The sequence below is a fragment of the Periplaneta americana genome, chromosome 7, assembly GCF_040183065.1.
Source record: "Periplaneta americana isolate PAMFEO1 chromosome 7, P.americana_PAMFEO1_priV1, whole genome shotgun sequence".
Taxonomy (NCBI): Eukaryota; Metazoa; Arthropoda; class Insecta; order Blattodea; family Blattidae; genus Periplaneta; species Periplaneta americana.
This window is the reverse complement of record NC_091123.1, coordinates 160,981,499-161,007,621: the sequence shown is the minus strand read 5'-3', so window position 1 is coordinate 161,007,621 and position 26,123 is coordinate 160,981,499. Positions and strand designations below refer to the sequence as shown.

Below are 26,123 nucleotides of genomic sequence, written 5' to 3'. Positions count from 1 at the left end.
GAGATAATAATTGAGAATAGAATTAAGGCACAGGATCCAAACATCGCCTGCCTTATTGCATAATCCAGTAACGCTTTGCTTCAAATAAATTCAAGTTAACAGCTTTTCCTTATTTCTCAGTGACAAACTAGTTGTAATAACAATATTTTATATTTCAGATATCATAAATTATATTATAAAATAATATAATACATTATAAAATTAAGCATCGAATTCGTTTAATATTTGTATATAATATAATATAATATAATATAGGTATATGGTTTTACTTCTCGTAAGAGTTTTGTTTTTCCATTTTCAGCGCTATCAAATCATTACATATTTTAATTGTTGTCGGGGTCAACGTCTCAACTCTCATTATAAAGGAACTCTAGAGTCTAGACATTACAGTTAATGAAGGATTTATTATTTTATGGATCCAATTTATTTTATTTGAGTACATAATGTACCTAGATGTATTAATTGTATGTGTTATATTTCCGCTGTGTCGACTGCTAGCTGGTGTGATGTCAGCGCCAACTCTAGGGAGAAAGCAGAATCTCACGCTCTAGCTGGCTTGAAGGTCATTGAAATCGGTCCGGCTACATCAAAGGTACCGACGCGAAGTGTCCATTCTTTATAATCCCTGTTCGCTGGTGAAACTAGCCCTAGATCTACTAAAATAATTATATTTCTCATATGAGGTAAAATTACTGCTCCTTACACTTTCTTTTTCTCGATTTCCATTGTAATTATTTTAGTCTCCAATACTTCCATAATGTAAAAAATACAATACTCCGCTAAAACAAATGACTACACCAACTAAAGGCATATTCAGTGAACTTTCATTTAATCACTGCCTCGTTGATTCCTGTTACATTACTCTTAACAATGTTACTCAACCAAAGTAGAATGGTTGGTGAAACACTAATACACTAGGCCCGGTTGCAGAAACACCGATTGGCGATCAAGGAGGGTTTGATTGGCCATCAGTTCTATTTCTGTTGCAGAAAGAACAATCAGTGTTTGATCGGAGATCAGTCTTCCATCAGATTTGATCAACAGATTTTTGCTGGTTAAGTCACTGATCATCGATCAAGCAGGCTATTTATGTTGTTCTGTTTATAATGCAGTTACTGTAATGTATATAGTAAATAGTTATAGCGTAACAATATCGTTTTCGACATAATGGATTTTTCTGATGAAGAAATTTTAGAATGAAAAAAATATTGTTAAGAAGAAGGCGTTTCCGTGATAGACATGAATTGTTTTTATGTATAATGACAGAAAATTTGAGCAAAGATTTAGGTTAAGTAAGGATTCGTGTGTTTTGTTACTTTCAAAAATTGAAACAAATATATGCAGACAGACAAATCGAAACCTTCCACTTTCTCCTATGAACCAAGTTCTAATAACGCTGAGATTTTATGCTGTTGGAATTTTTCAGGTGGTCTTGGGTTATCTTGTTAGGGTCCACAAATCAACTATTTCCCGAGCAGTTAGGAATGTTACGTATGAAATTGCTTTGTTATACCAGGGTCTCATAAATCCCCAAACTTCAAACAGGGAACGATTTGAAATCCAGAGAGAATTTTCAGCCATGTCAGGATTTCCAAGAGTAGCCTAATATTGGTTGTATAGACTGCTCACATCTCCATCCAATCACCTGGTTGAAATGATGCCGAACTTTATGGAAATAGAAAAGGTTTCTTTTCTGTGAATATACAGGCAATATGTAGTCTACACCATCATTGAAATTCTGGAATGTTGTAGCCCGTTGGCTCGGTTCTACACATGACAACACAATATTTTTAATGAGTAGGTTACGAGCTCCATTTGTAAACAGAGAGATGGGAAATGGAATTATTTTGGGTTATGGAGGCTATGCATATTCCAATTTCTTGTCGACTCCCCTAGCAAATCCCACAACAGAAGTCCCCCTCACGTTTTTTTTTTTTTTTTTTTCACTATATTGTAGTCTATGTACAAATAGAATTCGCCTTTTCCCTTTCTACGAAAAGCAACAAAACAGCAAAACATTCACTTGTTTTCCTAGTCACCGCCCACTTGATGCATTCGTTTCGCGACTTTTAAAGAGCATGAAATTGGCTATGGTTGCTAAATAGCGCTGTTGTCAAGTGTATTTCTTTCTCAAATCAGCAATTAGTAAATTGAGACAAGTTGATTGGAGATTCACGTTTGTGCAACGCAATAAACAATCAAATAAATCAGACATTAGGGACTGATTTGATTTGCGTTTCTGCAACCGGGCCTAACAGGATGTTTAATTTTTAGCAATACGTTAGTTAGCATGCTGTTAGCGTTATTTTAACGACGTTTGATGAAACTGGACACAAATCCTATTAATCTATTGTATCCTATAGGATACTTTGCGAATGTAAGGGTTAACAGCGAGGCAGATAGGAATTTTATACAGATGACGCTCAACATTTCTGGAATGTATGCAACTACGTCATTCATTAGCAACTTACACAGTCTCATAGATTCTGATGGTCTCTTGATGCACTGATGATTTTAAATAAAAGAGAGAGAGACGAGTTACTGATATTAACTGTAGATAATACTCGTGGACAATTTGCTTTTTTGCTCTTTTTTCTTTTTGACAGGATGAAATAAAATTAAAAAATTGAAAATAGCTGGTAATTCTAGCGTGTATGTATAGAGCACAATATGTTGTGGAACAATGTGGTACATACAAATCTTACAAAAAGCTATATTGATTGTTTTAACATTTTATTTTTTAACATTGTAGCGTGCAGTCTGCAACGTGGGCGCCGCTTTCAGTTCCAGCGCTGCTTTCCCTGAATGAATACGAACTTGTCTTCAAATAGAGAGCATTATGCTGAAAAACACGTAATAAATTCAGACTTTCTGAGAAAATATGACTATTAGTATAACAAATATTGAATGGGTTACATCAGCTGCTTGTCTATGCGGATGACGTGAATATGTTAGGAGAAAATCCACAAACGATTAGGGAAAACACGTGAATTTTACTGGAAGCAAGTAAAGAGATAGGTTTGGAAGTAAATCCCGAAAAGACAAAGTATATGATTATGTCTCGTGACCAGAATATTGTACGAAATGGAAATATAAAAATTGGAAATTCATCTTTTGAAGAGGTGGAGAAGTTCAAATATCTTCAAGCAACAGTGACAAATATAAATGATACTCGGGAGGAAATTAAACACAGAATAAATATGGGAAATACCTGTTATTATTCGGTTGAGAAGCTTTTATCATCCAGTCTGCTGTCAAATATGAAAGTTAGAATTTATAAAACAGTTATATTACCGGTTGTTCTTTATGGCTGTGAAACTTGAACTCTCACTTTGAGAGAGGAACATAGGTTAAGGGTGTTTGAGAATAAGTTGCTTAGGAAAATATTTAGGGCTAAGAGGGATGAAGTTACAGGAGAATGGAGAAAGTTACACAACGTAGAACTGCACGCATTGTATTCTTCACCTGACATAATTAGGAACATTAAATGCAGACGTTTGAGATGGGCAGGGCATGTAGCACGTATGGGAGAATCCAGAAATGCATATAGAGTGTTAGTTGGGAGGCTGGAGGGAAAAGGACCTTTAGGGATGCCGAGACGTAGATGGGAGGATAATATTAAAATGGATTTGAGGGAGGTGGGATATGATGATAGATAATGGATTAATCTTGCTCAGGATAGGAACCAATGGTGGGCTTATGTGAGGGCGGCAATGAACCTCCGGGTTCCTTAAAAGCCAATAAGTAGGAGTAAGTAAGTATTAGTATAACAAATGACTTTGAATTTCAAATTTTAGAGATTATTACTTTTTAGATATTTGATTTTTGTTTTAATAAGAAATGAAACAATATGTTTGAAGTTGTGACATTATTAGAGACAATGTGTAAAATATGCAGGATGGAAGGTAACCTTTTACAATTCCTCTGGAATATATCTCGAATTATGACAAACAAAGTCTAATAATATTTTGTTCCTAGAAGGGCGGTTTTCGAAAATAAATAGTCTTTTGTAACTTGAAATTATGATTAAGTTTTTCATGAAATTGATCAAAATTGGATTTTTATCTCTTGTAGGATGATAGAGTAAGCTATGTATGACCATGTTACAGTAGTATTTGCATGGAAAATAACACAGATTTCGAATAAATCGCGTTAATAGTCGTGTACACATTGCATGGGAACAGGGCTGTGACACGCTGGCAACACTGTTTCTGACGTACGCAAAACATGTGGCCGAGCTAGGTGTACGGAGCGGACGATACGCCTTGTACTGATTAAAATTATATTTAAGTGCTTGACGTAAGGAAAATGAAAATCCGAATAAGTCAGATAGTTGCATCACTTCCCCTTCGGGTGTCCGCCTCCCTCCACAGATGCTATGCACGTTGCAGATTTACACAGTGGCTCAGCGCACGATTACATTTTCGCCACGGCTGGTTTAAGGGCATTTTAATGATCATTTTAAGTAGATTTTTAGGTCATCAACATCCGCCCTCTAATAATGAGTTGATTGATATTAACAAATAATAAAGTCTTTGATATTAATGATTAATAAAGATGAGGGGTTTGTGCGCGGCATGAAAAACAGGTTGACTCGACAGGGAGCATAGGTGGACAGACAGGTGAAAAACTACGACCAGTGCAACCAAAAGAAATGCAACTACACGCTATCCATTTGCCTACTTGCCGTCTTTTCATAACAACACGGAACGAACACAGGCCTTCATAGTCCAATGCACTGCAGTGGTGAACGGACGTAGTGAGCAATAGTTACCTACAATGACGGAAACTAAGCAAACGAAGAATGTGAAATGTAATATTTCGTTGCGGAGATACAGCATCCAAGCAAACAGAATTGTATGTACAGTATGTGAGTATGAAATTACAATATTATGTAGGAAGTATTCCGTAGAAAGCCATTGTAACAGCAGAAAACATTAAGACAATATTGCACGCTCTTTAAAGGTGGTAATTCCCTCAACATCAAAATCAGTATCAAACGCAAAATCAGAATTTGCTAAGGATTTATGTGCGATGATGATTAAAGCAAATATTGCGTTCGAGGATTTTTGGAAAAATATACCAAGCAGGGCGTTCCGAATCAGACAGCTCTACGTAAAAACTATGTATCTGATTGCTATGAAAATAGATTGGGTTATATTAGAAGATCTGTCAACGGTAACAAAATCTGGGTGTCAATAGATGAAACTACCGATGTAACAGGCAGATTTGTGGCAAACGTAATTGTAGGTGTGATATCATGAGACGGTCCAGGTAAAACCTTTTTATTGACTGTGACGTTGAAAGAAGCTTTTCGCAGTTCAAAAACTGTCTGAGTGATCGAACGACGACGTTTGACATTCGATAATTTAAGAATGTTAGTAGTGCCGTGCAATTAGGCTTGTGATAGCTCTGAAGCTATGGATGAATCATAAAGGAAAAATTCTTCTTCTAACTATACTAATGTTTCAACATATTCCTCATATTTGTATATTGTCATCTGCTAGACCTTAACGGAGTGTTGCATTTGTCATTTTTAGGCTGTACTCTTCGCGTGGTTTGTTTACGTCGGAAGTCAACACAGGCACTGGGCATACAGCTGTGTAACGTCTATGCACACGCAACCTGACGACAAACCGCACAAATCCCTCATCTTTAATGATTGTATTGCACTGCATATTTTCTGAACGCACAATATCCATACTGTAGTTCTTCTTGATCCGAAAATAGTATTCCACTGCCCCACAATCTCTCTAGCTCACTACATTCTATCCTCTTAACGTATGGGGCATAGGAACAACAAGCTTATCATGTAGATTGTACTGAGAGTGTGAAAATTGACTGTGCAACAGCCAATTCCCTTCCCACTCGTCACGGTTAATTGGAAGTCAAATTGCGATGTAAAGTGTCTGTGCGGCGTAACCAAAAACGGTCTCGTAGATCATTTTGATACGCAGTGATTACGTATGCATGATGGAGTGTGACGCAGGCTGCGATCTATTAGCACGTGACCCCTCTGCAGCCCCTTGTTTCAAGTTCATTGCTTCGATCTGCTACACAATCAAGCAGGGGAAAAAGACACCACTATACAAAAATGTCTAGTTCAAACGTTTACAACAGATCAAGTGGAAATGATTTATCTTTAGAGAGTTTTCGCAAACTCCTCGTCCGCTAAACATCTAATCCTATGTTGACGTCATTGGTGAAAGAGCCAATCAGAGCTATTCATCTCACGTTATTTCAATAGCGGCACCCGCTATCTTTAGACCAGGCATGTCAAAACCCTGCACATTGTGCAGTAGTCTCTGTGCGATGTGCACTTTCTATTCCCCTACCTGGAGGGAGTGAATCTCCTTGGAGGGGAACCTGCAACAGCATATCAGCTTTTCTTTCAGTAACGCAGTTGCAGTACGGGTGCTGATTTGGTTGTGTCTGTGAATGAGTTATGATATACAGGGACATCATTTTATTTTTACTAACATTTTATAATATTAACCTGGCTATACATTTGGATCAATATTTAAGAGCCGGAAACTCCTTTTCCACGACTGGAGTTCGATGATACTGGTGTAATATACAAACAAATCACTTTACTAGGTATAGGAGGGAAGAAGAGTAGTTCATCCATTTACGTAAACTAGGAAATATCGCGATTTTGAGTTTGATAATTTTCATTAGGTTTTTGTTTCATCAAAATACAGTACAGTATTAACAATGAGTGTTTTTACTCACGAACTAAGTTTTCTATGTGGACGTATTCATTATGCAGTGTATATTATACTGTCTACAGCAAATTAGCGTACGATATAGAGAATGAATTTAAATTGAAAAATAATCATAATATGGATATTTAAACACATTTTTGAAAATGGTGGCGGTTCATTTCGATACAGGCTTCAGTTCTAATGTGCATATTATCGCACTATGGACTATTGTACCTAATTCCAATTACCAGGTTCGTACTTCGTATCAGTAACTCATGTTGAAATAATTCTGTACCTACTCTATAAAAGAGACCTTACGTACTGTAAATTCAATCTTCACTTCTACCCGATCCGAAAACATAAAATTACTCAGACATGCTATCTACTGTCCATCCAAGTGGTTACGTCGCAGCGTCGTAGAAAGGGAGGAAATCACGTGACAGTTAATTACTTAACGAGGCCCTTTTATTCAATTATTTTAAACAATTGTATGGGTATAATATTACATAGACGTCCAATTCCGAACAGAAATTAATGTTCTCAGAAAAGAGCTAAGACAGCCCAACCACTAGCATTTACACAGAGGCGAATAGAAGCAGGTGTGGGAAATCGGGATGCGACGTAGGCAAATGGAAAATGATGCAATATTTAAAGCTCTTTCGTCATTGGAAAAGGCGAACATATTTTTGAAATGTACTGTTTACTATGACCGTAAGGCCACTATGAATGTATATGCGGTCTTGGATCTGTGTGGAGGACGGTTGAACTTCATTAGTAGAAAGGGTGGGAGTGAAGTACATTCAAAAACTCAGGTACAGTAAAAATTGAAGTAGAAATAAAATAATGTCCCTGTATAAAGTGAGGAGTTCACACATAACGAAGAAGAGAAATTAGGAATCATATAACATAATTGTTATAATGTTTTCCTCAGTCAACAATAATTATTTTAAAATGAAAGGCTTTCATCAGCCCATGTCGAGGTAATAGTCTTGTGACAGTTTAGATCAGATTAGTAAAGTTCTCAAAATATGATATTGCCAGCGCTTATTTCTTCATCAGTACTCTCACGGCAAAACGAACGTGACAATGGCGTTGTTTTGGAGACTGTACTAACACAGCCATCAAAGATCAGACGACTTACGACTTTCATTTCATAAGCTGGTAAGTGATGAGAATATAGTGAGGAATACATATGAGGCTCTTGAGATTGCAGGGAGCGATGAAAGCAACTATTTGCAAGGCGGAAAAATTTTCTGGAAAAATATACAAGGTGTTTCAAAAATACGGGGCATAATTTCAGGTATTTATTTCCCACATGTAGACAATCAAAATAGTTCATTACAACATGTGTTCGGAAATGCTTTATTTCCGAGTTATGGCCTTCACAACATTGAAATTCACCGGAACGTTTTTCTTTCCGCAGGTGGTTGCCGTCAAAGGAGACATTAAGAGGGCACTCTGACAGTTCATCCCGAGGCGAAGGTTACATTCAGTGTTGTGTAGGCGTTAGACTGTGCGACATGTATTCAAATCAAGTGCTGGCAGATATACACTTCATGTACGGTAAGGCGGACGGCAATGCTGCGCTGGCTCGTCGTTTGTACCAGGAGAGGTACCGACAGCGACAATGTCCAGATCGGAAGACATTTGTACGTCTCCATTACCGTCTGTGCGAGTATGGAAAATTTAACTCTCCTGGTTTGGGAAGGGGACGACCAAGATCTACAACTCCAGAAGTGCAGGAGGAGATTCTGGAGACTGTGAACATGACTCCTTCCATCAGCATACGAAGGGTAGCGTTGCAAGTCATTGTTCCTCATACGACTGTCTGGAGACTGTTGAAAGAGTATCAATTGTATCCTTATCATTTGCAACGTGTACAGGCCCTGTCACCATGCATTTTCATGGCCGCATCTCCCGAGATCTTAATCACCGGTCTAATCGGCCCCATAGGTGCTCAATGGGATTGAGATCAGGACTCCGTGCAGGCCAGTCCAACCGGTGAACATTATTGTCTGCATACCACTGCATAGTAGCCGCCAAAACATGTGACCAACTTCCATTGTCCAACTGAATACCATGTTGCAAGAGGAATGGCGACGCATTCCAGTGGATATTCTACACAAATTAGTGGAGAGCATGCCTGACACGGTGGCTGCTGTTATAGCAACAAGAGGTGGTACCACGAGGTTGTAAAGGGGCAAAAACAGTGCCCAATTACTTTTTGGTAGATAGTGTATATCGATATATCGAAACGATTAACGATATATTGCTATTCCGTTAGCAAATTAAGATACTAATGCAATTACATTTGCAGGGGTGTATTTTTTTACGAAAATCTTACTTAAATTTTAATAGCCTATTCCTTATTAGCATTGAAATTAAAATAACATTTAAAATATTAATTGTAAAATTGCAACGATAAAGAATACATTTTCAGTGCCATAATTATTATGTATGTCGTCTATTATCTGATACCTTCTTCTGCACCGAACTTTTCTCCCGTTAACTATTCCTTCCAGTGCATTCTTCAGAAGGCAGTTTCTTCTCAGCCAGTGACCCATCCAATTCCTTTTCCGCTTTCTGATCAGTGTCAGCATCATTATTTCTTCATCCACTCTTTTTTCAACACAGCTTCGCTTCTTAGTCTATCTGTCCATTTCAAACGCTCCGTCCTTCTCCAAATCTACATTACAAATGCTTCTATTTGCTTCTCTTCACTTCGTAACAAAGTCCATGTTTCTGTCTTATACCATGCTACACTCCACACAAAGCACTTCATAGTCTCTTCCTTAGTTCTTTCTCCAGATGTCTGCAGAAGATGCTCCTTTTTCTATTAAAAGCTTTCTTTGCCATTGCTATTCTCCTTTTGACTTCTTGGCAGCAGGTCATGTTACTGCTTATACTGGGTGTTCAGTTCAAAGTGTGTCATGGCTCGCTGTATGCCGTCATGTGGTTAGCCGATGAGCCTAGAGAATTCAATCTTTTACACTTCCACAGAGGTGTATAACCTATGAGGCAGAAAAGTTGCCTAGCAAGTACGGCGTTCATTCTGAAGAGTACTTACCGATATGTACGGTTAACGCCGGTAGTGGCAGGAATGTGAACTGTTTGGAAATACGTACTGTCGGGATATGGGGAGAGGGTTAAGACGATTTCTTACGTATTTGTTGACATTAACTTCGACGGTCAACATGGACACGGAGCATTTGATTTGTGTTGTGGAATGTTACCGTACGCAACCGATGATAACAAATACCCTGCGTACGACTTGCCCGCACAAAACACAGTTCGAAAGAGGTTATTGTAGCACACAGACCGTACAGACCGCCATCTGTCGCTACGACGTTCAAGTTATACCGTACACGTTCTCAAGTTCAGATTGAAGAACGCCTTAAATAATAGGAAACTTCTCTAACATATAAGCTGAAACTCGCTTCAAATCGGTGACCCAACAACAGTGACGTCATGACACACTTTGAAATGAACACCCAGTAGTATACCCCAAGTATTTCAAGCTGTCCACTTGCTCTACTGCCTCATTTAGAATTCTTAAATTTACATTCTTTACTTTTCTTTCTATAACCATGGTTTTCGTTTTGTTGGCATTTATCTTCATTCCATACTGCTCACAGCTGTCATTTAGCTCTAGTAGCTTTTCCCTTAGTATCTTCTAACAACGCCAAATCAGCAAATCTTAAATATTTTATTCTTCTTCCTCCTACTATCACTCCTCCTATGTTCTGAAAAGAGTTCTTCACTAAATCCTCCAAGTAGATGTTGAACTGGGTAGGTGATAAAGGATATCCTGATCGTACTCTTCTCCCTATTTCACTGCTTCTGACTTCAAATTTCTTCTCCTTTGACTCGTTTCATTTATAGGTTACTGAAAAGCCTTCTCGCTTTCTAATCCACGCCAATTTTCGTTACGGTCCTCATAAGTTTATTCGAATCCACGATTCAATTACTCTAATTTTGTATAGGATTCAATCAAGAACACAAATATAATGCTCTTTTCTAGATAACGTAATTATTTTTTAATGTAAGTAAAAAGTTATTGTATACATTTTTTAATATAAGTAAACAGTACTTGCATTCATTTTTAAATGTAAGTAAACAGTAGGCCTACTTAGAATATTACAAGTTTTAACAAACTTCACAATTGATTTGATACAATACTTCTATAGTAAGTTCCATTGCAAATTATTGTTACACTCCAACATTCCAAACATCAATGATGATGATGATGATGATGATGATGATGATGATGATGATGATGTGGATAGAATTTGTATGTACTAAAATATATAATAAGGAAACAATACTAGGTAAAATAAAAAAGTTTGCAACTTATAGTATTTTTTTCTCACTTAAAAAAAGATTTAATTTCGAGTTTGTTTATGTTTTCCTTAGATATTGACCTATCAATTAAAAAATTACAGTGCAATTGATTGATTATCATATAACTATGACATTATGAAAGTTTAACGCAGCGGGAAATATCGTATACTTACTTACTTACTTACTTACTTACTTACTTACTTACTTACTTACTGGCTTTTAAGGAACCCGGAGGTTCATTGCCGCCCTCACATAAGCCCGCCATTAGTCCTTATCCTGAGCAAGATTAATCCAGTCTCTACCATCATATCCCACTTCCCTCAAATCCATTTTAATATTATCTTCCCATCTACGTCTCGGCCTCCCCAAAGGCCTTTTTCCCTCCAGCTTCCCAACTAACACTCTATATACACTTTCTGGATTCGCCCATACGTGCTACATGCCCTGCCCATCTCAAACGTCTGGATTTAATGTTCTTAATTATGTCAGGTGAGGAATACAATGCGTGCAGTTCTGCGTTGTGTAACTTTCTCCATTCTCCTGTAACTTCATCCCTCTTAGTCCAAAAATATTTTCCTAAGAACCTTATTCTCAAACACCCTTAATCTCTGTTCCTCTATCAAAGTGAGAGTCCAAGTTTCACAGCCATACAGAACAACCGGTAATATAACTGTTTTATAAATGCTAACTTTCAGATTTTTTGACAGTAGACTAGATGACAAAAGCTTCTCAACTGAATAATAACAGGCATTTCCCATACAGTATTTATTCTGTGTTTAATTTCCTCCCGAGTGTTATTTATATTTGTTACTGTTGCTCCAAGATATTTGAATTTTTCCATCTCTTCGAAGGATAAATCTCCACTGGGAATATCGTATAATGGAATTAATTAATTTTCTTCGGGACCGGTCACTTAGAGGTTGATATACGGATTGCGGAGCATACATACATTATCAGGGTAATACCACAGTCTACTATATACAGTCGCAAAGCTCAATATGTAGTAAAAATGCAAACATGGATAGTTGCCCACCACTAGGTTCGCTACTATCGCCTCATCATCACAGATCTCTCTCCTAGCAGCCGACAAAATATGTTACACTTTCGTTGTCGTGTTCTTTTGGAAAAATTAACACCTTCCTTCCATTATTGAAATATTAAATCCATAAAGTTAGTTTATTATTTTAATGAAGTATATTAAATTACACCATAAACTCGAAGATACCTGCAAGAAATAGGTTAATATTATTTTTGTTTGTGCAAAACGAACTGAAATTTACAATAATCGCTTCACTCATTCAAGATTATAGCGATAATTAACTATGAAACCAATAAATATTAATTTGCATTTCCCTTTACAACAATAATAATGAAATATGAATTAATGGATTAACTTATGTACGTGTACCGGTACTTGTAGTGTAGGCTTACGTAGTTGGGGTTAAGCAATAATAATCACACCAGAAATGGAAATAAAACGTGATTAATAAATTTTATTGTAACAGACTTTTTCTACGTCTCTAATAAAGTAACAAATAAAAATAACAACAAAATTAACAGCCATAATTAAAAACATATCCTTTTAAAAAAAAGTAGGCCTAAGCAATAATAATCCCACCAGAATTGAAAATAAAGCGTGATCAATAAATTTCATTAAAACAAACTTAATTTTTCTACGTCTCTAGTAAAATAATATGGACTATTATTCCAATTATTGTATTTTAGCCATTAACATTTTCATTACAACCAATAACGAACATTTCACAAGCATCAATGTGAAATTCGCAACGAGCTAGCACTCGATGGAAATACAATTCAGTCCAAAGTCGACCGTGGACAGTCTATTGTTTCTAGTTGCTAACCGCTTGGAGCGCTTTATCATGAGATTTGCAAAAAAATCACCTCAAGCTTCGCGACTGTATATAGTAGACTGTGGTAATACTGTATGCTAATTTCGCATAACAAGTAGTATACTCCATTTTATTTCAAGGAGTGCAGCTCGGTGGTTCCTTTGAACACCCACTTACAGATTTATGACTTCCTACATAATCACCTCTGACAATGCCATCCTGTCCCCTCGTCCCAACATTGCACAGTTGCCACAATCCTGGTGACCCTCGACGGGATTCTTGGAATTGAGAAAAGACGCGGCAACTCTGCCTCCACGTGGATTTGACGGGAGTCTGTCAATTCTTCTGAACGAGGGTTGTGATTGGTTACTGACAGGATAAGACAAGATTTCCATCACAGTAAGGAAGACATTTATTTATGACAACCAATTAGTAGTGGGCAGTAGAAGGTCTGTCGGCAAAGTCCTTTCTATGAAACTGCACTCCTTGAAATAAAATACTGTATACCTAGTTTCAGGTTGAATTCTAAATTTAGTAATCTTTGCGTCGTTGCTACGAATGTGTAAATAACAGATGAATTATTGTAGTCTAGTTGCCTTTATCTCCTCAAGCTATTTGCTCAACATACAACTTACCCTCCCTAAGCAATTCCATTACACACCTGCCTTTAAGGAAAGAACCCACATTCCCGCTCCCCTTAACCCATGTCACGGTTGATTACTACGGCGAACTTCAGGTTCGATAAGAGGAGGAGATACCACATGAAGGAAGGTCCCCCCACTTCCTGTCCTTTTCGTAACTTTTAGCAAGAATTCGCGACATCTAAGGAGAAAATAATGTCAGGTCCTTGCGATATCTGATTGCCTCCACATACCGGCTAACATTTTCGAGTCCACGCCTGTGGAGTAACGGTTAGCACGTCTAGCCGCGAAACCAGGTGGCCCGGGTTCGATTCCCGGTCGGGACAAGTTACCTGGTTGAGGTTTTTTCCGGGGTTTTCCCTCAACCCAATATGAACAAATGCTGGGTAACTTTCGGTGTTGGACCCCGGATTCATTTCACCGGCATTATCACCTTCATCTCATTCAGACGCTAAATAACCAAAGCTGTTGATAAAGCGTCGTAAAATAACCTACGAAATTAATCCATTCTCTATCGTCATATCCCACCTCCCTCAAATCCATTTTAATATTATCTTCCCATCTATGTCTCGGCCTCCCTAAAGGTCTTTTTCCCTCCGACCTCCCAGCTAACATTATATTTGTATTTCTGGATTCGCCCATACGTGCTACATGCCCTGCCCATCTCAAACGTCTGGATTTAATGTTCCTAATTATGTCAGGTGAAGAATACAATGCGTCCAGTTCTGTGTTGCGCAACTTTCTCCATTCTCCTGTAACTTCATCCTTCTTAGCCCCAAATATTTTCCTAAACACCTTATTCTCAAACACCTTTAACCTATGTTCCTCTCTCAAAGTGAGAGTCCAAGTTTCACAACCATAAAAACAACCGGTAATAGAACTGTTTTATAAATTCTAACTTTCAGATTTTTTGACAGCAAATTGGATGATAAAAGCTTTTCAACCGAATAATAACACGCATTTCCCATATTTATTCTGTGTTTAATTTCCTCCTGACTATCATTTATATTTGTTACTGTTGCTCCAAAATAGGCTATTTGAACTTCTCCACCTCTTCAAAATTTCCAATTTTTATATTTCCATTTCGTACAATATTCCCGTCACGAGACATTACTTTGTCTTTTCGGGATTTACTTCCAAACCTATCTCTTTACTTGCTTCCAATAAAATTCCCGTGTTTTCCCTAATCGTTTGTGGATTTTCTCCTAACATATTCACGTCATCCGCTATACTTATTATTAGTTATTATTATTATTATTGTTATTATTATTATTGTTGTTGTTGTTATGGTGTATACTTTTAGGTTACATATGTATTAGTTTTTGTAATATTTGTATAGAGAGTGATGGCGGATTATGAACTGGAACACATCTAATCCGCCATGACGTGAACAAAGATTAATGAAATAAATAAATAAATAAATAAATAAATAAAGAATATACAGAATAAAGAATATAATTACAAAACAAAGAAGAGAAATAGAAATAAAATAATACAAGCAATGTAAAAAGAAGATACAGTAGTATTAACAAAATTTGAGACCGAATGAGCAGCCTCGTGCTCGGTCGCAGTTCAGATATAATATTAAAATAAAAAAAATAATAATAATAAAAATTAATAAGTAAAATAAAATAGGAACTAAAATATAATTACAGCGGCAATGGAATTATATAATATAATATTAACACTAGAGAAGAATAATATCGCACGTGAAAAGTAGGACTAATATATATTTCAAAATTTTAGAATACAAATATAATATAGGTTGATTAATTCATACACATATGCTATAAATTTATTTAATCAAATTGAAGATATTAACACGTTTCTAATTTTCTTGTTATATGTTAGTGGGTTACATGTTAGAAGTTCTGGGTGTAATTTAGTTAAAGCATTGTACAACCGAGGGCCAAAATTTATGCTATGCTTTAGACCAGCAGATGTGAGACATTTAGGTTCTACTAATGTTGAATTAATATTTCGTCTTGTGTCATAATTGTGTGTCTGTAATACAAACTTATTACGATTTTTATGATAAAATTTTAACAGCGTATACTTATAAATTTGTTCAATATTAAATACATTAAATTCAGAATAAATTAATTGAGTTGGATAATCGAAACGTTTCTTCAAACAAATAAATAAATAAATATTACTTACTTACGGTTTTTAAGGAACTAGTTCTAGATTTACGTCTCCAAGCAAGATTTGTCGGCCATTTACCCCCTCCCCTTCCCAATTTAATTTCGATAATGAGCATTTTCTGCAGTCTAGTTCACCGTTAAATAAAATATTCCTCTTACTTTCCACTCTTACATAAACAGAAAATATCCGAATCCTCAATGTCGAATAAGAAAGTAGGCGTTGCTAATGTTTTTTGCTTCTTTAAATCCCTGACTTTTAACAATACATTAACTAATGAATTAGAAATAAGAATAAAGTGTGCAATTGTCAGTAGATATGTGTGGACTTCAATTGTTTACGATTCCACGTGCGTCCCTCGCTCCATTTATGTAATGTTAGGTAGTCGTCAGAATTTCAAGTCGATTCTCTGTCGCAGTGAAATTTCCTTTTTACGATAAGTGGCAAGACCTCGTATTTCTACACGGTACGAGACGATATAAACTACAAGGCACTTGTCTTCTGTAAAGCACCGCATACTTGACGATTTAACGTCACCTTGGGATACAAGTCTCTTTTCAGATTCCTTTTGCAGTAGGCCGTGATGGCTGAGGTTTTTAACAGTGAGTGACGTCAAAAGTTTTAGTCATCTCAGAGGAGTTACTGGACGTCACAAACTTTGGGGGCCGTATTGATAGACATTTTTAGCGCGGGCTTCCGGTGGATTATCAGCGTTTTTCGTATTCATAAACCAGTGTTAGCGATTTGAATTCTGTACTAGTAACCAGTGGATAGCCAGGGCTAGCTTAGTACGCTCGTAGGGCGTGCTGCGAAATGTCTATGAATAGCACCCTGGTTGACGAACTGGTGTACAAAATCAAATATGATATTTTATATTATTCGTAATGTTACTTTCGTTTAATTGAATACAGTAAAACCTTGGATTACGAGCGTAATTCGTTTCGAGAACGTGGTCTTAATCCAAAACTCTCGCATATCAAAGCGGTTTTCTCCATAAAAGGCAATGCAAACTCAGATTAATTCGTTTCACGACCTTTTATTCATATAAAATACAGTAGGCCTATAATTTAGGTAAAATTCAATACAATGGTGCAACATACTTACTTACTTACAAATGGCTTTTAAGGAACCCGAAGGTTCATTGCCGCCCTCACATAAGCCCGCCATTAGTCCCTATCCTGTGCAAGATTAATCCAGTCTCTATCATCACACCCCACCTCCCTCAAATACATTTTAATATTATCCTCCCATCTACGTCTCGGCCTCCCTAAAGGTCTTTTTCCCCTCCGGTCTCCCAACTAACACTCTATATGCATTTCTGGATTCGCCCATACGTGCTACATGCCCTGCCCATCTCAAACGTCTGGATTTTAAGTTCCTAATTATGTTAGGTGAAGAATACAATGCGTGCAGTTCTGTGTTGTGTAACTTTCCCCATTCTCCTGTAACTTCATCCCGCTTAACCCCAAATATATTTCTAAGCACCTTATTCTCAAACACCCTTAACCTATGTTCCTCTCTCAGAGTGAGAGTCCAAGTTTCACAACCATACAGAAGAACCGGTAATAGAACTGTTTTATAAATTCTAACTTTCAGATTTTTGGGCAGCAGACTGGATGATAAGAGCTTCTCAACCGAATAATAACACGCATTTCCCATATTTATTCTGCGTTTAATTTTCTCCCGAGTGTAATTTATATTTGTTACTGTTACAATGGTGCAACATAAATTAATTTACTGTATTTTGTTTCTGAGTGTCTTTCAACTGTTTTACTGCTCAGTAAACTTCTTGAACGTTTGAAGAAAATATTTCAACTGCTCGTTTTATGTAAACAACAGTATTGTCATAGTTCGCTCCTGCATTAGAACAGAGCATCTGTTTTGTACCGGTATGTCTGTACCCGCTTGAGCAACGTTGCAAAACGTCTAACATTGTAAATTTAATAATTGGTTAAATATTTCAATTAGAAAAAAATTGTAAGGACATTTTTTTCTTCCTTATGACATGATTAATGATCAGTTTAAAAAATGGCACTTATACCCCTTACACCCTGTAGTTTTATTGGCTGCATCCTTATTCCGAAGAGGTCTTCAATTATGAGGAATTAGATGTATAGCAAAAGCGGAAAATAGCTCAATATGTTTATTAGTTCTGCGAAAGTACCTATATGTTAGTTTCCGTTACATATTCCTCAGAGATTAAATTTGATTTGTTGCACACTTCCGTGAGATCATAGACATCGTAAGGATTAAGCTTGGATCCATTTAATGTGTAGTATACACTTTTGAGTTTATCATGATATATCCTTACTTGTTTTATTATCAGATATCGCTATTTATTTTGTTGCATTTGGTCAAAGGTTAATGATGACTATTATATTGATTGTATTCCATCTCACTGCCATTTCTATAATTCATTCTCATCATCATTTCTGCTGTTTTGTTTTGTGCCTTGTGCTAAACTGTAATTCGCCTTGTGCTGTTGTTTTGCACGTTAATATTATAGATAGATAGATAGATAGATAGATAGATAGATAGATAGATAGATAGATAGATAGATAGATAGATAGATAGATAGATAGATAGATAGATAGATAGATAGATAGATAGATAGATAGATAGATAGATAGATAGATAGATAGATAGATAGATAGATAGATAGATAGATAGATAGATGGATGGATGGATGGATGGATGGATGGATGGATGGATGGATGGATGGATGGATGGATGGATGGATGGATGGATGGATGGATGGATGGGTGGCTGGGTGGGTGGGTGGGTGGGTGGGGTAGGGTGGATGGATGGAATTATTATCATTACTGTTTATTATTATTATTATTATTATTATTATTATTATTATTATTATTATTACTATTATTATCCATCTCACTACAATTTCTATCATTCATTCTCATCATCATTTCTTCTGTTTTGTTTTGTTTTGTTTTGTTTTGTATCTTGTGCTAAACTGTAATTGGCCTTCCACTGTTGTTTTACACGTTAATATTCTAAATAAAAAATTACTGTTTATTATTATTATCATTACTTATTATTATTATTATTATTATTATTATTATTATTATTATTATCCATCTCACTACAATTTCTATCATTCATTCTCATCATCATTTCTTCTGTTTTGTTTTGTTTTGTTTTGTTTTGTTTTGTATCTTGTGCTAAACTGTAATTGGCCTTCCACTGTTGTTTTACACGTTAATATTCTAAATAAAGAAATTACTGTTTATTATTATTATCATTACTTATTATTATTATTATTATTATTATTATTATTATTATTATTATTATTATTATTATTATCCATCTCACTACAATTTCTATCATTCATTCTCATCATCATTTCTTCTGTTTTGTTTTGTTTTGTTTTGTTTTGTATCTTGTGCTAAACTGTAATTGGCCTTCCACTGTTGTTTTACACGTTAATATTCTAAATAAAGAAATTACTGTTTATTATTATTATCATTACTTATTATTATTATTATTATTATTATTATTATTAGTATTATTATTAGTTACATAAATAATTATTTAAAGCTTATTTTAACTACAGAAGAGATTCAGTAGGCCTATAAAAGATATTATATGCTGAATAACTGTGAAATGATATGTAAATAAATAGTAGAAGTGTTGGGATAAATTCCTCTACAGGACCGCTGTGTCAAAATCTGAATGACCTTGAAGATATCCGTTCCCTCTTGAATACCACGTCCTGCACAACGATCGAGTCTTGTGCTATGTAAGTTCGGCAGTACTCAAGTCTGTGTGAGCGTCGCCTCATTACAGCATTTATTTTTAATTGACAAGTCAGTGAGGTCAAGCCGGCGGCCCACCTCGACGTCTCCCTTCGACAATTATAGCATGCATCTCCAGCCTTTAGCTCAAGTGGTACAAAATGCTGCCACTATGAATTCTGCGAAACCGAGTCCCGACCACGGTTGCCAGATGTCCTGGATTTCCAAGGATTGTTCTAGATTTTAATGGTGTGTTCTGTGTCGAGTTATATTTGTCCCGGAATGTCAAAAAAATGGTAAAAATATTTTTTTTTCACTTCTATAAAACTATTTTTTAAATTCTTTATTCATTTTTTTTCTTTGTCCAACGTAAGTTCAACGTCATCGTCAACACCGCCTGGCTCCTCCTATCGGGTTGTATTGAAATAAAAATGATAATACTATGGTATGTACTAGGTATTATTCAGTATCTACGTTATTTACTCTCTTTGGAAGTTGATTTTATTGATAGGATTTAAACACTGTACCGTGCATTTTTTTTTCAAGAGTAATCTCACTAAAGGTTTTGATTTATCAACAGTAACCTCACTAGACGTTTTGATTTATCTAGAGAAAATCAAAACTCGAGTGGGATTTAATTGACTATTACACGATTAGAAGAAAGTATATAAAGATTAGAAGTAACGAAGTACTCCAATACAATAAAATATTAATTGACTTACGAAAATACAACTGTCTTCAAATGTATTATTGTATCATCTCAACATTACAAATATTACGCTAGATGCATGATAGATGGCAGTAGTGAGCAATGCCTTCTCGTCGAGAAGTTCTCCATCTATTATACACGATGGCAATGTTACTAGTCAAGAAGGCTTTGTTGATTCAGTTTCATTTTTATTAAAATGCAACATTCCACTTCAATTATCCGAATCCCAGTAATCAACGTCACTTGACAGATGATTTTCAATAAATCTTAATATTAAACAATCTCTAATACGTGACTATCCTTAATATCATATAGCAGAAGCTATAACATAACCTAACTAATATATACAAGTGTTAGAAAAGTTTTAATTAACGACGATGACATAAAAAATAAACATGAATAATTTTAAAAGGAATAATTATTGAATGTACAATTTTCAAATTTGAATGTGGTTGGTGGTTCAATTGATGTTATATTGGACGTGCGCGTAATAGAAGTGGAACTCGTTGATTTAGGCCTACATGGTGCATTCAACTTATTCAGGATTTCCGAATGGTGCTCTTCATTTATTTGTAAATCGGATTTCAGAAGATGCATAGCTATGATCAGTGATTTTTATTAATTCTTGTTCTTTTTTTTTTATAGGGTTATTTTACGACGCTGTATCAACATCTAGGTTATTTAGCGTCTGAATGATATGAAGGTGATAATGCCGGTGAAATGAGTCCGGGGTCCAGCACCGAAAGTTACCCAGCATTTGCTCGTATTGGGTTGAGGAAAAACCCCGGAAAAAACCTCAACCAGGTAACTTGCCCCGACCGGGATTCGAACCCGGGCCACCTGGTTTCACAGCCAGACTCGTTGACCGTTACTCCACAGGTGTGGACTCTTGTTCTTGAATGCCAATGCGAGTCATATTTGAAAGTGCTGTGCATCGACTGGAGTGGTTTGTAATTATATATATATATATATATATATATATATATATATATATATAATTTTTTTTGACGTCCAGACCAGCGCAGTTTCAAATGTTGGCAAACAAAGAAACAAATGCTAGGGACGCGATAAAATTAAACAAATGCTAGGGACGCGATAAAATTGTGCGATAAGCAGCCATGATTGGTTGAAATACGTCCTTTCGTACCGTTTTATTGGTCAAAAGTAGTGTGACGTAGTAAGAGTGTAATAGTCTACAGAAAATGAAAACTCGAGTGGGATTCAATTGACTATTACACGATTAGAAGAAAATAATAATAATAATAATAATAATAATAATAATAATAATAATAATAATAATAATAATAATAACAATAATTCTTTATTTATACTGGCAGAGTTAAGGCCATAGGGCCTTCTCTTACACTCTACCTGGTCACAAAGTATACAAGCAGTTAAAATTTAACAAAAAGTTAAAGAACAGAATACTAACATATTACAAAAAAAAATAATAATAATAATAATAATAATAGCATAATAAAATCGACACTAAACAACATGAAAATAATACCATAATAGAAAAAAATAAAGTAAAATACATTGGAATATAGTAAAAACAACTCATTTAGTACAAATGGTTAGTATGGAAAACGTAAGGAAGAATATAACAAAATGGAATGTAATAAAATAATAATGAAAAAGAAAAGAAATAAGAAAATTAAATAAAATTCACAATAGAAAGGCTATGATAATAAATTCATCGGCTAATAAAGACAACAAAAAGGGCAAAGGAAGGAAAGAGATATATAGCCTATATTTTTACAAAACTATGGCAGAGAAAAGTGCTTATATCTGAAAGGAATCTGAATTGAAAAAGTGCAATTTTAATTTATTTTTGAAACTACACAATGTCAAACCGTCTCTGACATGTTGTGGTAGAGAATTCCAGAGATGAGCTGCAGAGACGGTGAAAGATGAAGAGTAGAAGGATGTTCTGTGTTTAGGAATGGAGAGTGTGATATGGTGTTGTGAGCGAATATCTATTTCGTGATATGAGGACAAATGTTGAAAACGAGAAGCTAAGTAGTTAGGGTTAGAGGTTTGATGAAGAGTAAAGTGAGAGAGTGAATAGTTCTTGGCACTTTGAAACGGGCCCAGGACAGCATATTTAGTGAAGGTGTGATACGGTCAGATCTACGGACGTTGCAAATAAATCGAACACATGCATTATGAACACGCTGTAGTCTGTCTGTCAGTCTCATGTTACGGTCAGTGTAGAGAGTATCACAGTAATCAAAATGGGGCATCAAGAGCGACTGCACTAAATTCTTCTTGAGAAGCAACGGTAGGAAAGTATATAAAGATTAGAAGAAATATAGTACTCTAATACAATAAAATATTAATTGACTTACTAAAATTCTATTTCACTAAAGTTAGCTTCCCCGAAATTTGACCGGAGCCGCCATTTTCAGTTAACTATCTATGCGGTAAACAAATGACGATCGCAAACCATGTTTTAGAGTACTGTAAAAAATTTGCAATTTGAAATGTTGGCAAACAAAGAAACAAATGAGACGGAGGTAATAAAAACAGAAGAAAGTATATAAAGATTAGAAGAAATATAGTATTCTAATACAATAAAATATGCATTAATTGACTTACTGAAATTCTATTTCACTAATGTTAGCTTCACCAAAACGTTTGTACGGAGCCGCAATTTTCAGTTTACTGTCCATGCGGTAAACAAATGACGATCGCAAAGCATGTTTTATAGTACCGTAAAGAATTTGCAGTTTGAAATGTTGGAAAAAAAAGGGTGAAGCTTCAGTCATGTATTGCCAGTATTGGGAATTAAAAACAAACACTGAAAATACCTTAGTTTTGTAGTGTGGAGTAGTAGGAACTCGATGTGATCACTGGGAGAGCTGTGGACCCGCCCTAAATAGGTCTTACTTATATAGGAAAATCGTCGTACTTGGAGGAAGAAGGCGGCCATATTCCGTCGTTGTGACGTTATTTGAGGGGGAGTGGGAGAATGATTGCAGTGTCGCCAACTGTGGTAACCATTCATATTATCTTACACACCTAACAAAACCTAATCGTCCACACCTGTGGAGTAACGGTCAGCGCATCTGGCTGCGAAACCAGGTGGCCCGGGTTCGAATCCCTCTCGGGGCAAGTTACCTGGTTGAGGTTTTTCCGGGGTTTTCCCTCAATCCAATACGAGCAAATATTGGACCCCGAACTCATTTCACCGGCATTATCACCTTCATATCATTCAGACGCTAAATAACCTAGATGTTGATACAGCGTCGTAAAATAACCCAATAAAATAAAAAATAAAAACCTAACCTAACCTAACCTAACGTGCTACACACATAGTATTGTAACATTCCTAACGTTTAGCACATCTGTTGTAACATTCCTCACAGTTTCATTTCGTTTGCCGATGTTGTCGCGTCTGCTGGAACTCAAGAGTCATCTAGTGGAAGTGAAGTGAAACTGCGACTCTGTTAATTACGTTTGTGCGAGATCGTGCGTATTTGCTTGCATTCCGCACAAAACCAATACGCGGTAAGTGTGAAATACCACATTCAGTATTCCCAACGTAACACACATAACAATTTCCCTCTTCTTACCGCTTAAGCGCGACATTCATTTTACTGCTTTAGGCTTTTAACATATTATTTTTAGAGACGTTTAACATAGTAATAATTATAAATTGGAAACTTACCACTGCAATTTCACCTAAATTGCACTGTTAATAATTGTTTTTAAATATTTGCAAAAATTAAGTAAAGTCTACTACTCCACAAATTTATTGCATTCCTGATACAAGTAACATTAAGGAAGCCGTGAAAAAATCAACAAGCTGCCGATGTTATTACTGCAATATGTTATATAAATAATATTGTTAAAATATTAAAATTAAAAAATAAATCATTACATAATCTTGCCGTTTACTTTAAGTTCGCATTTATAGATTGGGGGGGGGGGGGGGAAGACAGACGTATATCACGGCCTGCTGGAGTATAGTAAACACAGAAAACATTTTATAGCAACAATGTTGAAGATGGATATTTTGGTATTCCAAAGTTGCCGTCATTAAACAGAAACCAAGATGGAGATTTCATTGCAACTAATTAGAAAATCCTCTTTCCGGTATGTAATAAACGATCTTCGCACAAAATAATTTACGATACACGAGCGGTATGTTTGTTTTCATGTTCTCGGAAATTAAAAAAAGCTCAACTACGTTTCGCTTTTTCAATCTTTTCCTCGAACATGAAAGCGTCAACATACCGCTCTTGTAACGCATATTACTATTCCAAAGTTGTTTCTGTGTTATCTGCTAGAATTATTGTGTCATTTTAGTGGTAATTGCATTTATATTGTACAATAAAAATTGAAATGTGTTCTAAATTGATTTCCAGCGCCACAATCCCATTAATAAACGTGTGAATATTCGTTAGGTGTCCATTGGAAGTGGCCGTAGGAGACCGAAACTTGACCAAAAAAAATGCTAAGGAAGTGAGAGAAATAAACAAATGCTAGGGAAATGATAAAATTATAGCGATAAATAGCCATTATTGGTTGAAACACATCCTTTCGTACCGTTTTATTGGTCAAAAGTAGACCCAGTATGACGTAATAAAAGTGTAATAGTTTGGTGTCAACATCAAGAAAATCATGGAATTTCTACCTTCCCGCCTTCTCTACGTAACTAATGTCGCGTACACAGCTGTATTTAACTTTTGCGAGCCGCTAAACTTCATCTTAGCTATCAGCACAGAATTCAGTGTGGAAGACCCACACTTAAGATCACAAATAACATTTATTTAAAGCGCAACGAAAAGCGACGTGTGATATAAATACTCTGTCATAACTCACCCAGTAATAAGAGCATGGCGATGAGTGGCATCATGTTGATTACACACAGCAGGCGGGTTTTTTGGATGCCCATCGCCGGCCTTAACCGGAAACTTCACACAAGAAACAAAACACAATACACAACAGCAACAAAACAATCACACTTCCACTAAGTCTCGATGCCGCTGCAAACTGAACTAATTCGCGATCCGTCACGCACGGACTGCAGCAGCTGGAAGGTCCGCTGAGCTGCGAGTGAGCTTGTGGCTGGCCACCTGGAGTGGATTCCGACGGCTGCAACAACGAGCCGCGTTCTTTGTCAGCTTTGGAATTCAAGTGATTCCTCCCTTTGCCTGCTATACGTGAATGAGCCAATAAAACAGCGATATTCGCATACGTAACATGACGTCACTGTCGTCTTCTAACCACAGCTACCGTCCAGACACGTAACTGTTTGAACTAATTGGTGATTCGTGTTACTATCGGCTTAGTCGTACCACAGACTACTATATAAGTCACGAAGCTTGAGTTTTGAGGGTGCTAGAAACAATAGACTGTGCAAGTACTATTTCGCATTGTCTGTAATGAGGCGATATTAGCGATCCTAGTGGTGAGCAACTATCTAATGCAGGTATGCTCAAAATTGTAAAAGCCCCGATTACACGGATGATGCTGCACTGCATAACACACACTGTGTACGGACTGGGCTCCGCAACTACATTGCAGCACCGCCCGTGGCATAGTTCTTACACTCTTACAAATACGGATAATAAACTGAATTTGAAAACGGAAAGAGTACACACTGCAATATTCAGTTATTACATTATTTATTATATTTAATATGGTTATGATATAATAATATCATAGATAATAACATTTTCATATTCCACCATATAGTCTACTTTGCGGTCTATTCAACATCTGCATTCTTTTCTGCAAGTAATCGGGAATCTATTTCCAACGAATTTACTGCAATGCGCTAAAGATGCCCATCTGTTAATCGGTACCTATGTTTGGATTTAGCAACCTTTATTCTCGAAAATAATTGTTCGCACACATATGTCGAGGCGAAGGTAGCTAACATAGTGGCAACGAATAAGCTCATCTTGTAATATTTAGTTTTGTTCATTTTTTAAATAATTCTGTGCTTGTCAAGTCATATTCTCTGCATTTAG

General features: G+C 36.1%; 2 protein-coding genes across 2 annotated transcripts in view; one reads left to right on the top strand and one right to left on the bottom strand.

Annotated features, from left to right (window-relative positions):
* LOC138703657 (pancreatic lipase-related protein 2-like) overlaps positions 1–25,295 on the bottom strand; it is a 228,742-nt gene extending 203,447 nt beyond the window's left edge. Inside the window, exon 1 of the mRNA XM_069831719.1 lies at positions 24,970–25,295. Within this exon, the coding sequence (XP_069687820.1) occupies positions 24,970–25,042 (73 nt within the window). The 5' untranslated portion in view covers positions 25,043–25,295. The remainder of the gene's footprint in view (positions 1–24,969) is intronic.
* The window catches only part of LOC138703658 (GTP-binding protein Di-Ras1), a 1,052,070-nt gene that overhangs the window by 946,412 nt on the left and 79,535 nt on the right, over positions 1–26,123 (top strand). The gene's annotated exons all lie outside the window — the stretch shown is intronic.